Source organism: Centropristis striata, chromosome 14 (genome assembly GCF_030273125.1).
Source record: "Centropristis striata isolate RG_2023a ecotype Rhode Island chromosome 14, C.striata_1.0, whole genome shotgun sequence".
Taxonomy (NCBI): Eukaryota; Metazoa; Chordata; class Actinopteri; order Perciformes; family Serranidae; genus Centropristis; species Centropristis striata.
The window spans coordinates 3393516-3410297 of record NC_081530.1 but is presented as its reverse complement, the minus strand read 5'-3'; the positions used below and the strand labels follow the sequence as shown (position 1 = coordinate 3410297).

Here is a 16782-nt window from a genome sequence, read left to right as displayed (position 1 = left end):
TGCACATTATCTCAGCAGGTACAAACAGCTCCGGCGCTGTGACAGAGATCCCAATCCTGTCATGCTTCAGCAAGCTGTCGGCCTCATTAATAAAAACATTAACTGACAACAGCTGATCATTAGCTATTGACTCAGGCTGACTGATTTGCTACACCTGCATGATCGATGAGCCGGGTTAATCCTGTGTGCTGAGAGGAGGACGGAGGAGATATCTCAGTTCGGGCTCAGTCACCTGTTAAATGAACAAAACTGATTCTCCTTTCTGCTTTCCGCCCACTTTTTAAGTGTGAACATCCACTGACATCTAATACATGCGTGGGTGTGTACAAATACACACACACCCACCCACACACACGCACACACGCACACACACTTCTCATGATAGCAATATGTGGATCATTCTCTCAGCATACTGAATAAAAATGCACTTATTTCCAGTAAAATAAAGACCCTTTCAATATTTCAGCATTAGTTTCAAGCTACACTCACACACTGAAACACTCAGTATTAAACACACACACACACACACACACACACACACACATTGTTAATGCACAATGTCAGGCAGTTTCTGAAATTTTATGATGAGCAAACAGACAATAAAACTGAAGCATGCTGCTGTATGGTTGAGGTTGTAGCAAACACACTCACATTAGGCTCACAAACACATTGAGAGATACACAGGATGTACGCTGAGGCAACACACACACACACACACACACACACACATACACGCACACATACACACGCACACACACAGGGCGCTGAGCGTGGAGTATAAAAGGGGCTTCCTTCCCACTCCACAGAGAAGTGCTCTCCTCACTCTCACACACTCTTCTGACACGCTGAACCTCTTTCCTCAAGGTAAGGAAACCACTTTTTCTTTTTTTTATTGTGTAAAAGATTAGATTAGAGATTTTTGCTTTTTATGAGATGTTTTTTTTATATTGTGAAAATATTTTTCACCCCTTATTATCAGACTGGACTTTCCACATAGAGGCAATTTTCCTAAAAAAACATATTGATGCGAAGAAATTCTAACAAAATACATATCTTTTGTTTAATTTCTGCCTTGTTTTTAATATTTAAAAGCAATTTTTATGCAAATACATCACATTTGTTATCCTTTGTTCTAAGATGAGCGATAAATTGTGATGTTTAGATCAAAATAAATCACATGCTTTATTACTTTTTCTAAATTTTATTTGGTGGATTTATTTCCAGAGATGTTTCCTGAAAGCAAAGCGGGATGAGAATTCTTTTTCTGCATTGAAACGGGTCACTTTGACCTGCTGAAATTGCGTTTTTCGGATATCATCATCCAACCATCCACAGTCTGTTGTGTGCTGTGCTGTGCTGTCCCTCTGGATGACAGTGTGAATATGCTGTTTCTGATTTCCTCTCCGGAGCCGTCACAGCGATCACTAACTGTGAAAGAGCAGCAGTGTGGCAGATGGCTGATGCTCTCAGTTGTAGTTTTTTTAGCGTGGAAGACGACTGTTGAGTCAGGAGACGCCGGCTGTAAACCAAAACTGGACTGCATCTCAGATATCTCAGATACCGAGTTATTAAACTTTCCCCGTGTGCTCCTGTCTCCTCTGTGTGTGTGTTTCAGATGACTGCAGGGTTGTGTGTGTGTGTCGTGCTGGCAGTCCTGTGTACGAGCTGTTTGGGGCTCCCCTTCTCCTCCCAGCCCCTCGACGAGGGCCACCGCTCCATGTCGGCTGTTTCTGAAGGTACACCGCGGGGGGAAACAGACTTTCAGTATTATCACAGTAAGTTTCCATCTCTGACATCTGCTCTTTGTTTGTGTGTGTTGAGCAGCTCTCCTCGAGGCTGATACCCACACCCTGGGAGAGCCCCACCTTCAACACACCCGCTCTGCCCCCCAGCTGAAAGCTCTTCCTCTGGCTGAGGATGATGCAGACTCCCGGGCCAACCTCAGTGAGCTGCTGGCAAGACTCATCTCCTCCAGGAAAGGTGTGTGTGTGTGTGTGAGGATGTATTTGTGTGTTATTGGTTTGCATCATTAAGCTGAAGCTGCAAAACATCTGGCAACAACGATATTTGCAAAATATCGTTGTCGTGTTTTAGTGTTATGAACCCTGATTCATCACAAGAAGGATTAGGGATGACTGTGAACAATATACTAATACTCATTACATGAATAGGCTAACACAGGTGATCTAAAGGTTATTTTTCTGTTAGCAATAGCCGTCTGAATTAAGAGGGTATAAAAGGGTATTTGTGTGTTATTAGTTTGCATCATTAAGCTGAAGCTGCAAAATCTTGGTGGAGAAAACAACTGGCAACAACGATATTTGCAAAATAGGTTCATTTTCAGAGTGCTTTTTCCTGCCATTCTCCTCCCCTCAGTCTTGCTAATTACTGGAATCAGCTTTGTAAAATGAATTAGTGGCTCTGAAAAGCTTTTGTGGTTTCGAAGAGCGCGTATTAGTGCGCGCAGCCTTCCGGCCATTCTCCTCACACCATCTTATTCCACTTTTTTTCTCCCCATCTCAGTCCAACTCGCTCTTTTTTTTTCTTCAATGCCAAGAAAACCAACCGTCAACCCCGTCACAGTCCCTCATGTTCGGCGCTCTGATCTCTCTGGTTGTGTGACAGCACACAACACACACACTGACACTCGCTGTCACGACCTGAATCTTCAGTTTGGCTTCCAGACTTTCTGCGCATTCATGTCTCTGAAACTTTGCCACACACTGTCAACACGCTCGCTTTTTAACATGCGATTAGAAAAACCTTCTCTGAAGAAAAGTTTTCGGCGTCTTCAGCCACATTTACATATTTAGTCTGTAAAGTTTCTCTCTTACCGCACAAGAAAAATGCAGAACAGACTCAGAAACGGTTCAGACAGTGAAGTCCATACAAATGTCAAAGGGCGAATTGTTATCAATGCCCTGAGAGAATATGTGTGTTTTCTGTTTAATCGTGCCTGTGGGTGTCTGTGTTCGTGTGCTCGCTGTTCACTTGCATGTTTCGGTGTAGGAGGTGTCGTTGTCGAGCCTTCTGCAGCCAATCTTCTCAGCACACCAGGGATCTCAAACACTGTGTTTATGTGCGTGCACGCCAGTGTATGTGCATGTGTGTGTGCGTGTGTGTGTGTTGCGTAGGAGGATGTGGGTGGAGTGAAAACAGCATCTCAGCGAGCGCTCAATTGATTACCAAACAGATAGCATTCCTGCTTCACTTCGCTTGGAATAAAAAGTCAGAAATGTTTTACAAGATGGGAGGTCACAGTGTGTGGGGAAGGAGAAGAAGAAGAAGAAATGAGGGTGATCATTTCAAAGGGATGGACACACATTGGAGCACATACACACTGATATGCATGCATGGACACACAGAAGAAGAAGAGAGGGTAATAGCATGTTGTCACCCTAAAGTCCAGCTGTTGTTGGAACCTCCCCTTTACTCTGTTGTTGTTATGGAAATAATGAGAAAGAGACAGTTAAAATGCCCAAAAGCAAACAAGCTTCACAGCAAAACATAAAAAAAAAAAAAAAAATCACAAAATCAAATCTAAGCAAGAGGAATTTAAAAACCCAAACACCATCAGTCGTCAGCTGGGGAGCTGCAAACTCTTTTCGCTCTGGAAGGCATAAATAGGAAATTATGAAAAGTGTAATTTGGTAATGAACTCAACTATCTGCTAAACTGCCTTTTTAGGGCAAAAAAATCAAAAAAAGTTGCAAAAGTCATGACACTTTTGATATTAAAAGCATCCATCACTGAAAACATTTTAGTGCATGGAGACGATTACCGCTTATCTTCTATCTCACCCCAAAACTGCCACATTTCTCCAGATATAATCGCATGATTATGTTTAAAGTATTAAAAAACACTAAATGAATCCCCTCAGCTCTGTCTGGCAGCATAAAAAACCTGATTAAAGTCATATTCATGCTGTTCTTGCACCACAGTTGCTTGCGTCTTGCTTCCACAATCAAAGCATTTCAAACTTCCTCCAGCTGTCTCTACGCAGAAAAAAACGAAAATTGGACCCAAAAAAAAAAAAACCCAGGGAAGTTTCTTAGCCACTCTCATGCTCTAGTAACTCTGAGGAATACTAATTTTCTCCACCCACTCTTTCTGTCACTTCCTCCCCACTTGTCCTCCAGGTTCTGTGCGTAGAAACTCCACAGGAAACAGCAGAGGCAACGGACTGAGCACCAACCACCGGATAGCAGACAGGGACTACTTGGGGTGGATGGATTTCGGCCGCCGCAGCGCAGAGGAGTATGAATACTCCTCGTAAAGTCACGGCTCATACTCCACACGGGAAAAACAAGAAAAGAAAAAAAAAACACGCAAGCTGGCTCCTCACTGTCTCACAATAAGAGTCTATTTATGATGTATTTGTTGTACATTTGTTTGTAAAACTGTAATAATGCAATATACATATGCCAAATTTTGCAGAAAAGCTCTCTCTGTCCAAGGTTTGTTTGTTTGTTTGTTTCTGGATTTCTCTGGTTTCTTTATCGTTTTCGGGGGAAAGGGTTGGGATGGTGTGAAGGTCTGTTGGGACTAACTGGACTGAATAAAGACTGGAAATATCACTTTCTGTATATGAATTATTCCAATACAATGCACCCTGCTTAAATTAGATCTATTAACATTCATTTGGTGATCTGTGGCACCTCATAACTGCTGCACTATAATCTTTTTTAATGCTTCTCTGTGTCGTGTTTTAGTGTTATGAACCCTGATTCATCACAAGAAGGATTAGGGATGACTGTGAACAATATACTCATTAATATCAATAATTAATATTACTCATTACATGAATAGGCTAACACAGGTGATCTGAAGGTTATCTTTCTGTTAGCAATAGCCGTCTGAGTTAAGAGGATATAAAATCATCCTTAAACACTTGATAATCCTCCATTTTGTTCCAAACTAGATCCAGATTTATGAATTTAATTCCAAAATTCTACACTCCACCAACTCAATCAGAAACATTTCGACAATGAAAACGCTCCTAGCACCACACGATAATTCTACTCCTTAAAGAATTGTCCCTAGCACTTATTGATGCACTAATAGCTCTTTTTGCACTATACCTTGATTGTTTGCTTTTTATTCTTCCTGTAAGTCGCTTTGGATAAAAGCGTCTGCTAAATGACTAAATGTAAATGTAAATACGCAGAAGTTGGCTGTTTTTACATGGTATTGACTGACACTCCAATAGAAAATTATTTCCAGATGACATTAATTCTATTTGGGATAGGATGAATCATGTTTGTGAACTATCCAACAAGTCCTCTCACTCATATGACCCCATCTATCATTTGGTCCTACTGTCTAATAGGGCCCAAAGGAGCGTTTCCATTAGTGTTTTCATACCAACTCGGCAGATTCTTGCACTTTATCATGGCCCTCAGCATGTGATATTGGTACAAATGGAACCTCTTTGTGCTGGTTTGTTGGGAATTGAGTGTTACTTCCGTTAGCTACATGCATAATGGCTTTTCAAAATAAAGGAAATGGTTAACTTTTGGCCATAAAACCACTTGACTAAATGTTGGGCTCACAAACAAATACACATTAAGTTGACAAAGGTTGACTCCAAATAACAACATCTAATCTTGGTTTCACACGGGACCACAACACTGATCTCCTGGGTCAAAGTCTGAGGTTTGTTTGAACAATTTCCCCCCCCTTCGACCTTCCCAACAGACTTTTGCACTACTATTATTATGTAATTCACTCATGCCGTGTCATATTAAGGTGGATAGGTTTACATTAGAGTCAACAGAAAGCCTGGTCTCATACACTGCAAAAAAAGAAAAGTTGGGTGAACTCAAAATTTCAAGGCAACAAACTTCGATAAAATTTTAAGTTGGACAATTAAACTAAATATTTTAAGTTTTGTTTTTGAGTTTGCTCAACTCTGAATTCAGATTTATGTCAACTCAACTGTAAGTTGTACTAACTTATAATTTTACATTGTAATAACTTTTAATCCTTACTTCTGCTAACTTCTGCAATGTGCTGAATTGGCACGATTGTAACGCTGCTATGAAATGTCAGCTAATGTTGCGACCACAATTTTGAGTTAGCATTGATACGCTAATGGCTACTCTGGTAGCTGTAACAAGCATTGCGCTAGCATCAGTTAGCAGCTAGCATCAGTTAGCCGCTAGCATCAGTTAGCCGCTAGCTTTCGCTAATGACCGAATTTCATAACAAAGAAATAAGAGTTATCAGAACTATTGTCCCTTGTTGTGAACCCCAACTTAAAGATATAAGTAACAACAACTCACTAACTTGTTCTTGAGCAGACAACTGGCTTCCTTTGTTGTGCTAACTTACATTATTGCCCTAAATGTCAATAATTTATATTTCCAAGTTTTACCAACTTAAATCACTGTTTTAGGCCAAAAAAAACCAAGTTGGCTTTTTTGCAGTGTACATGGGTGCCTTGTATGTCAGTATCATGCATCGAGGGCGGACTTTATCGCTCTTTATACCACATCACCTGACTTCCTCCTTTGCTCATGTCCAGGCTGAAACCTTAAGCCTCCTTTCTTTCAAAAAAATCCAACAGGGCTGGCTGATGGCAGTTGCAGAAGCATTTTGGTCCATCAATCTCAATACAAAATGAGTCAACTTCTCACTTGATTTATTACCTCAGAATTTTATTTTAGGACAACTCTATGGTCTCAATTGTGAGTAAGAAGTCTTCTTCAAGACAATAAGATGTTAATTGTTTAGATAATGGCCCCATTTAGAATAAAATAGAAGATAAAGAATCGTATGATTTGGGGCGTGGCTACCTTTGATTGATAGGTGGCTAATTCTTCTCAAAACACTGACCCTTTCACACTGTATTTTCACTTAATGACTGATGTTTATTTGAACATTTTGTTCAATTAAAAATGTCTTGTTCAGCGTTTGGTTGTACTAATAGACACTCCAAGGAGTCGGCTGTTCATTATTTCAGGTTAGTGATGTACATTTTGCTAGTCAAAATAAACATCCCAGTTCATGCTACAATTAATGCTAACATGAATAACTCACGCACCTTGCTAACCAAGCTAGCTAGCAAGTGCTAGGATTAGCGGATAACTAACGTTAGAGTTTAAAACGTAATGCTAACGTTGCATTATTATTTGTGCTATCAGTCAAAGTCTCATAAAAAAAAGTTAATTTATAGATCCACCTCTCACTCCTCCCCAGTCCAAATTTAGTTTGCTCCCAGTTTCCGAAACCAAGATGGCGATTGGCGTAAAACAAGATGGCGAAGAGTGTAACGCTGAAATCGATGCTTCAAATGGGCAATCCATAAACCAACGAGTGACGTCACAGTGACTACGTCCATTATTTATAGACAGTCTGTGCTCATGTCATAATTACTACAGCCACTAGTTGTTGCCACCTGACAATAAACATAAATATGGGTCAAAATAAGTTACTTGCACAAATGACCTAAGTCTCAAAAAAACTTAAAGTGGTGTTTTTGTTTTCTGTATCTCCCCTCTGAAGTTCTGCTGGAGAAAATTGCTAAATTGCTGGAAAAATTATAGCTTTAGGTAAAAAAAATTAATTAAAAAAAGTTTCATGGGACCTGTCATCCACTTATTATCCTCTGCCAGGTGTAGTTGCTCTTATATAATTAGGGCATGTAATAAATTAAATGTACTGAAATAAAAATCGCAGCTATTCAAATGGAAATGAGACAACAAAATGATTTCGAACCACTATTCCAGTGGCAGAGGTCAGTGTATTTGATGCAAAATGATGAAAGCAAAACTATGTGGCTCATGCTGGATTATGGGTAATGATGCTGGTTTTTAGAGTATGATGAATGTACTGTAAAGGGATAGATGTCTGATGCTGAGAAAAAAAAGGTCAGCATACAGCTGCACAAAGGAGATGAAAGTCAGTGAATGCATCAGCGGGCCGGGAATGTTCCAGAATATCTTCAAAAGAAAGGCAAGATAATTACGAGCTTTAACGTCTGTGCTAAATATTGAAACGGTTTGAAGCGTTTGGAGAAACTGATATCGATTAAATTATTAAAGCAGGCTGAAAATAAACCCTTATAATTTCTTTGGCTCCAATAACAGCTTGAGAGTGTGTCGGTGTTGTGAAGAAATTCTGTGTTATGAAAAAACTTCTTCAGGCAAAGGCAGCTGAAGAGATTTTGATGACTGGATATTTTATTTCTTTTTGGGTAACACTTTACAATAACCATCTAAGTGATGTTTATAGATGGTTTATAAACCAATTATTATTAACCATTTACAAAATTCTATACATATTTAATCTTTAAATTTTTTCAAGCAATTTCTTAAAGGTATACGAATCATTTTGAAATTATTTACATACTTAATATGGTGTTAAAAATGTTATAATGAGTGTAAAGCTATTAATAAACTAATAATTATGTTTGTTTATGGTAAAGTAATCAATTTGGCGTTTATAAATTATAGTTTAACATTATTCCATTTTCTATTCACCATTCTAAATGGCCTATATACGGTTTATAAATGATGATTAAACATTAATAAACTACCTGTTTACCATTTATAAATGGTCTATTTACCATCTATAAATGATGGTTATTGTAAAGTGTTACCTCTTTTTGTTATACGCTTATCATGCAAACAACAGCTCGGACCAAAGCCAGCAAAGGCTGCTATTCAACTTGTAGAGAGTATTAAAGAGGGGGAAGAGGAGGAGAATCCACAGAGGTGGTGAATTGTGATGAAGCGGCCCATTATGCTGCTCCTGGCCTCGCGTGTTAAGTGAAAGATGTGTCTGCGTGAGTGAGAGGTGCAGAGAGGGATCGATGGACAAAGCAGACTCGGTGAATTATTCAGAGAAGTGGTTTTGGATGCCTTGGGGGGAAAAGGGTTTGCAGTGTTTGTGTGTATTGGACGTTGAAGCCATTGGCCTGGACTGAAGTCGCACTTCAATCAGAAATGTACAGACTTGAGATTCAGAAAGGGCCCTGGGAATTGACTCAAACTTTCTGTTTAAAGATCCGAGGCAGAGAGACTTGGGAGTTAAAGGCTCGAGAAAGGTTTAAGGGCTTCAGAGGGACTAGCAGTAAATGTCTCTGTGTGTCTCAGCAAGATGTGTGGATGTGGATATCTGCTTGGAGTGCCAATGATGAAAAAGGTCGAAAGGCGAATGCAAGAGTAGACTACAACATGGAGCGATAGGAGCACTGGTACATTCGTAAGTGCTCTGGGTTTGTGTGCTAATGGGCAAAGCCACACACTCATGAAAGGAACATGAGCTCCAAGAGTGTGGCTGTAATGAAGATCCAGCAACGGTGGAGAGCAGATGGTCCCCGCTCGGCCATGTAACTGGCTCGACACACTCTCTTTCATTCGCTGTCCTGTTTGTTTCCAACATTTCCATTCTTTAACTTCAAATCAGCTTTAGTCAATTCAAAGACATTTAACTGGCACCTAAAACAGAAGACCTTATGGTAAAAGCAGCAAGGGGGGGGGGGGGGGGGGGTCCTATCTTGGATGGTCTGGACTTTACTCCAAAACCCAATAATCCAAAATTCTAAGCTCACATCATATAGATTCATCTTGCACCCACACTGCAAAAAAAGAAAAGTTGGGTGAACTCAAAATTTCAAGGCAACAAACAAACATTCTAAGTTTTGTTTTTGAGTTTGCTCAACTCTGAATTCTGATTTTTGTCAACTCAACTGTAAGTTGTACTAACTGATAATTTTACATTGTAATAACTTTTAATCCTTACTTCTGCTAACTTCTGCAATGTGCTGAATTGGCACGATTGTAACGCCGCTATGAGATGTCAGCTAATGTTGCGACCACAATTTTGAGTTAGCATTGATGCGCTAATGGCTACTCTTGTAGCTGTAACAAGCAGCGCCGCTAGCATCAGTTAGCCGCTAGCATCAGTTAGCCGCTAGCTTTCACTAATGATACACGATACACAAAAAATTATCAAATGAGTAAATATCATTGTCTGGGAACCACGAGACGCTGTACATAGTTTTACGGCCATCCATCCATTACTTGTTATGTATGTGATGGTTCAGTCTGGACCACAGTTGAGGACCAAGTGACCAACATCACCTTCCCTAGAGCCACACTGCCCTTAATAACTTAATAACCATAACCATAACCGTAGTTGCAAAAAGCATAGTTAAATTATAGTTAACTTATAATAGATGAGCAATAAAGCATATTTTAATATCAATAAGCAAACAAAATAAGATTAATAAAGGCATGGCAAAGACATAATGGGTGGGTCATGGGTGTTTGTAATGCCATTATTAACACTTATATAAGCTTATAAACACACAATAATGTTAATAAGCATCTTGTAAGGACTTACAAGGGCCTTATTACTTGTTAATTAATGGTTACATTTGTAGATATACAGTACTGTGCAAAATTCTTAAGCAAGTGTGGAAAGAATGATGTAAAATAGAAATGCTTTCAAAAAAAGAAATGTTAATAGTTTATTTTTTATGAATGAACAAAATGCAAAGTGAGTGAAAAGAAGAAAAATCGGTAACGCTTTATATTAAGGTCCTTGTAATAACCATTAATTAACAAGTAATAAGGCCCTTGTAAGTCCTTACAAGATGCTTATTAACATTATTGTGTGTTTATAAGCTTATATAAGTGTTAATAATGGCATTACAAACATCCATGACCCACCCATTATGTCTTTGCCATGCCTTTATTAATCTTATTTTGTTTGCTTATTGATTTTAAAATATACATTATTGCTCATCTGTTATAAGTTAACTATAAGTTAACTATGCTTTTTGCAACTACCGGATCTAAAGCGAGAACAATGCCTTATTACTTGTTAATTAATGGTTATTAAGGACCTTATTATAAAGCGTTACCGAAAAATCTAAATCAAATCAATAGTTGGTGTTACTACCCTTTGCCTCCAAACCAGCATCAGTTCTTCTAGGCATTTTTTTCACACCTGCCTAAGACTTTTGCACAGTACTGTATTATATAATTATTAATGAAGAAAATGACCAAAAAAGACACAAATTGACCACAAAATGATAAAAAAAAGACACAAAATGACCAAAAAAGACACAAAATGACCAAAAAAGACACAAAATGACCCAAAAGAAGACACAAAATGACCAAAAAAGACACAAAATGAGCAAAGAAAGACACAAAATGACCAAAAAAGACATTTTTTCACACCTGCCTAAGACTTTTGCACAGTACTGTATTATATAATTATATCAGTATATGAGATACTATCATACTGTATGGGGGACACGTGATGTGATCTTGTGATAAATAAGATTACTCAAATGTTTTTCTCAAAGGACATTAATCCACAATGAAAGACATCAGTTACATTTCCAAAAGAGTTGCATCTAATTTCTTCTAATTCCATTACCCAGCTGCCACTGTGGCGTTTTTTGATTATTGCTCACCTCTCGTTCACCCTGTGGCTAATAGAGGATTAATAAGCAGCCCTCATCATATCCCTCACACAACAGATACAGATGGTGAATGGGTAATGGATTATGACTGCGCCAATGTGGACAGACGGACAAACACACTGCACTTCACATACTATATTCTGGGCTAGTGAGTTATTCGTGAGCACCATCTGCTGGAGGAGGGTTAATAATTATTTCCTGTCTGGGACTGTTCTTTTCATGTCTTGGATGAGTCACGATTTCATGTCATAGAGGCAAAAACACAGAGTGGAAAAGCATTTGATTGTTGATTACTGAATTTTTATTTGGAAAAAAACCCCCATAGCATGCTCACCCCAATACTTACAGTGACGTGTGGTTCTTGGTTATGCACTACACATTCATTTATGAGTGACAGTTTAGTGACAATGAACAGTATGTACAGTGAGCACATGTGACGTATCTTTTACAAAAAATAGGTTAAATTCATAGGATTTTTAAAAAAAATAAATAAACACAAGTGCAACAATGGCAGCGACGGCCTTAACCCTGTAAAACCCAGATATAGAAAAACGCAAAAAAAATAAATAAATTAAAGTAATATTGCAACACTTATAAAACAAGCTCTAAATAAAATGTAGGGCACATTTTCCACAAACACTACATATGTTCATGTTCTAGACACTGTAATAAACAAAAAAAAAAATTGAAGGGATGTTGCTCGATCAAAAAATTGGAAGTTGTGTGACTTCTTGACCCTAGGGCGGGCCTTATATACAAATGTTGGATCCAATCGCATTGTGAGAACAAACAATAGGACCCAATGATCATGTTAATGTGGTTGAACCAAAAAAAAAAAAAAAAATTAGAGGTTTTTTGGGGATAACCAAAATTGTTGTAATTCTGCAACACTGGGTCTTACAGGGTTAATCCAACATATTAAAAACATAAATGATCAAAAACATGATGGTCGAGGCACTATATTGCTTCATTTCTCGGCTGATCAGCCACTTCCCTCATCCCTCTCTCTCTCTCTCTCTTCCCTCATCCCTCTCTCTCTCTCTCCGTCCTCTTTGTGAGCTGCTGTGGTTTCAGCGCATCGATCCGTCCAGTTCAGTGGAAGCACCATCAACTTCCAGGTCTAATGGCCAATTAGGAAACTAAACCAAAGTATCTTTAACACTGACATGAAATCTATTTAATGAATCATTGAAGGTGACTTCATGAGGGATTTATGTAGTTTATGTACACTCAAAAAACAAATTAAGCCAAAAACATGGACTTTATGTAATTCAAATACATGTAAATTTTCCATGTCATTTTGTTACATACGTTGAATGTAAAAGGTCAAATTAAATGCAATGTTTTTCTTTCATTTAAAAGTAATATAGATAAATTAAATAACGTTAATGCAAATTTCTACATAAACTTAATGTGTAAATTTAATTAAAGTTTATGTATACTTTTACATAAACCTTATGAGTTTATTCAATATTACATATAAAGTTAAAGAGACTTATAAAGTCCATACAAAGTAAAGCTTATTAAGATCATAACTCATATACAACAACTCCCTTACTTATTACCAATAATCAATAATTCTGAGGTTATTGAGGGAAAACTCTTAGTTAATGTCTTACTGGTGGTATAATAAGGCATTAATAACTACTTAATAATGACTAATTAAGAGCCAATATGTTACTTATTTGCATGCTAATAATCAACTTATTAATGTTGAATATGTGTTCCCTAAACAGTAATCTGTTGCCCCAATTTGGTGCTTAATGTTAATAAAGAAACTTTTTCATAACTGCTTGCGTATGAGATGCTTGAATAAACTCATAAGGATTATGTAAAAGTATACATAAACTTTAATTCAATTTACACATTAAGTTTACGTAGAAATTTGCATTAATGTTATTTAATGTATCTATATTACTTTTAAATGAGAGAAAAACATTGCATTTAATGTAACCTTTTACATTCAACTTATGTAACAAAATTACATGGAAAAATTACATGTAATAAATTACATAAAGTCCATGTTTTTGGCTTAATTATTTTTTTGAGTGTAGGGGCAAGACTGAGGGGGAGACAGTGAGGTTCGGGGTGACATATTTTCATGTATTTGGTGTATTAAGTCAATAACAGAGTAGAATAAAGGCATGGTTCAGTGCTACAGAGACTACAAAGAGCCAACTAGTGCAATGGCAGATTGAACAGAGTGCACCTGTGTGTGTGTGGGATTTTGTGGATGTGTTTCAGAAAAAGGCAGGAGTGGGAGTACTACATCTAGCCAGCAGAGTCAGTCTCCAAAGTGGGGATGTGAGTGGGACAGCAGTGGGAGATAATGCAATAACTATATTGCTATAATGCTTTTAATGGGTCAGTTCACCCAATTACATAAAATTATATAAAATAGTTTTTTTTTCACGCCCAGATTTTTAGATATACACTACCGGTCAAAAGTTTTAGAACACCCCAAGTTTTCCATTTTTTTACTGAAATTCAAGCAGTTCAAGTCAAATGAACAGCTTGAAAGGGTACAAAGGTAAGTGGTGAACTGCCAGAGGTAAATAAAAAAAGGTAAGGTTAATCAAAACTGAAAGATAATGTACATTTCAGAATTATGCAAGTAGGCCTTTTTTCAGGGAACAAGAAATGGGTTAACAACTTAACTCTATGGAGTCTTGGGCTATTTTGTCCATTTTTGAATTCTTTTCATGTCTTTGTAAGTCATTTTGTGTCTTTTTGTGTCTTTTTTTAGTCCTTTAGTCCAACATAAAATGTGATTTTGAATCTTTTTTTATTTTCAAAACACTATCATGCTCAATAAAGAATTTTAAATGTTGCAAATGTGAGTTAATTTCAGAGTACACTGAGACATTAAACTGCATCATTTTCAATTAAATTCTGGAAAAGTTGGTGTGTTCTAAAACTTTTGACCAGTAGTGTATTTGTCAAAATGAACAAAGCTCTCAGACATTTCAGGGATCTCTCCTATAGTCACATGACAGCAGAACTATCCAACACGTCCTCATAACTAAACAACACAACACGGCCTTTTGCCCTTTGACCCCAAAAACAACATATGACCATTGTATTGAACGTTGTGAGCTACTTGGTTAGGTTTAGGAAAAGATTGAGGTTTGGGTTACAATAAGTACATTTGTTTGGTTGTGGTACGGGACGCAGTTAAATACTTACATAAGTTAAAAATAACTCAGTGTTTACTCTTGGTTTCACAAGGTACATGAACAAATCTGCATGGGTACATACCAGAATAGACTTTAGTAATTTTGGTGAACCAACCCTTTAAGTCAGGGGTGTCAAACTCTGGCCCGCGGGCCAAATTTGGCCTGCAGTGTAATTTTATTTGGCCCGCGAGGCAATACCAAATTATTATATTATTATTGTACTATAAAAGCTGACCCGCCGGTATTATACGGCGCATTTACCGCTAATACTACAAATCCCACAATGCCCTGCTGTTGTTTTGGCGCGTCAATCAGGACAGGACCCAGAAACGCTCCTCGGTGACAGTCGTCATAGCAACCTCAAGCTAGAGCTGTCTCCCAGCTACCCCTTCCCAAAAAGCAATAGGTTTTACCTTTTCTTTATGCACTTTTTCTTGCTACTTGATTGATTTATTATTATTTTATTTTTTAATTTATTAACCTGTTGAAAAGGTTTATTTTGATATTTAAATCAGAACGATGCAAATAGAAACGAGGCATACGATTTTTATTTAATTTTTATTTAATAAATGAATGACATTGCTGTGTTTTTTATTAGAAATTTGATTTTGCATGTCTGCACTATATAGTTATATATTGTATGTTTATAAGCGTTGCTGGTTCCATATTTAATGTTAAAGCAAAACATGTTTGGTATATATTAAAAGGTTTATTTGTTCAATGTTGGCCCGCGATTTTATTCAAGTTTTTAATTTTGGCCCATTGTGTATTTGAGTTTGACACCCCTGATTTAAGTTATTTTGCTATAATTTAAGCATGAGTCGCTACCGAAAGCACAAGAGTGGATGGTGCCGGTGAGGAACCACAGTAGTGACAGGAAACTGGTCATAAAGTGTCATGTTGTTGTCGTACAGTATGAACAGTGTTAATCAGTGTTTGGGCTCCAGGTGGCTGCTCAACAGTCGGTCCGTGGCCCTGCCTGGCTCCTGATTGGCTCCCCTAACGGCCAGCAGCAGTGCAGACTACTCCTGGGGCCCCGGGGCTTTCATGGCCATGCTGGCTCCAACCATGGCTGGATAACTCCGGTTCCTCCTCATTCCATCGGGCCCAAAAGGAGAGCCGGATCTGCGCAGCCCCCCCAGAGGCCCCAGGATGGGCCCTGGACTCATTGCTCGGCCCCCTGGAGCCCCGGCCACCCCCAGCCGCTTCACCTTGTCCAGCAGGTTGAGGTTATGGACGGTCACGCTAACGTCCGTCTGGCTTTCGCAATCCCTCCCTCTCTGCCGGCCCCTCATCCTCCCCGTCACCTCCTTCAGGATGGAGCGGGCCGGTTTGGAGGCCAGGAAGTTGTCGTAAGACGGGCTCTTGAAGTCGAACCCGGCGGGAGTCGGCACCGCTGAAGCTCCCGGTCCTGTGGGCGAGTTGGGAGGAGTAGAGGGGCGCAGGGGGTCGGGGTTGGGTGGACGGTTGGGGGTGATGGAGGTGCTGAATAAGACTCCTCCGATGCCCTGACCGTACTCCAGGCCCTGGCTCTGGTGGTACATTGCTGCTGAGATCCCTCTCTCCTGGAGGAGGCGCACTAACCCCAGGGAGGTGCTGGTGGTGCGTGTTGCATCTCTGTACAAACATGAGAAACAACGACAGTCAACACATGAATAGTCACCCACTCACCATCTCAATACTGTTCGATGTTTTATTTTGTTGCCACTGTTTTTAAATTATTTTATGCTTCTTTGTAAAGTGACCTTGGGTGTTCTGAAAGGCGCTTATAAATAAAATGGATTATTATTATTATTAACTTTATTGTCATTGTACAAGACAACGACATTTTGTTTGGAGCAGTCCTCCTCCAGTTGCACAGTACAAAATATCAATATAGAAGAATACTTAAAACAAAAACACAACATTATCAACATTATCAATGCTGTCAGCAATATATGTATAAATAAAATATATATCTAAGTGTTGTTTTAAAAAGTCCAAGTCCTTAAGTCATGGGTCTCAAACTCGCGGCCCGCGGGCCAATTGCGGCCCTCGTGACGATATTTTGTGGCCCCCATCTTGATATGAAAGTTTAATGTGAGTTTTATATGAATATCACTTTACCGTGTTGTGTGTGGAAGGTCCCTTTAATTACTTTTTTGGTCATTTTGACTCCTTTTTTTG

The 16782-nt window shown here is 38.7% G+C and overlaps 2 protein-coding genes across 3 annotated transcripts in view; one reads left to right on the top strand and one right to left on the bottom strand.

Moving 5' to 3' along the window:
• Nucleotides 1-731: 731 nt before the first annotated feature.
• Nucleotides 732-4577, top strand: cckb (cholecystokinin b). The gene is made up of 4 exons (XM_059349679.1): nt 732-864; nt 1616-1736; nt 1825-1980; nt 4140-4577. Exons 2-4 carry the CDS (start codon nt 1616-1618, stop codon nt 4274-4276), a joined length of 414 nt encoding a protein of 137 aa, XP_059205662.1. The 5' UTR covers nt 732-864; the 3' UTR covers nt 4277-4577.
• A 10609-nt stretch (nt 4578-15186) lies between these two features.
• Nucleotides 15187-16782, bottom strand: part of LOC131984746 (trafficking kinesin-binding protein 1-like) — a 30656-nt gene continuing 29060 nt past the window's right edge. For both annotated transcript variants that reach the window (XM_059349685.1, XM_059349684.1), the window contains one exon: nt 15187-16233. In XM_059349685.1, the coding sequence (XP_059205668.1) occupies nt 15639-16233 (595 nt within the window). In that variant the 3' untranslated portion in view covers nt 15187-15638. The remainder of the gene's footprint in view (nt 16234-16782) is intronic.

Excerpts from the sequence above, each read along its gene's own strand:
- cckb (XM_059349679.1), top strand. The coding sequence starts at position 1,616 with ATGACTGCAGGGTTGTGTGTGTGTGTCGTGCTGGCAGTCCTGTGTACG. Across the intron at positions 1,737-1,824 it reads CATGTCGGCTGTTTCTGAAG|CTCTCCTCGAGGCTGATACC; the intron begins GTACACCGCGGG and ends TGTGTTGAGCAG. Across the intron at positions 1,981-4,139 it reads ACTCATCTCCTCCAGGAAAG|GTTCTGTGCGTAGAAACTCC; the intron begins GTGTGTGTGTGT and ends CTTGTCCTCCAG.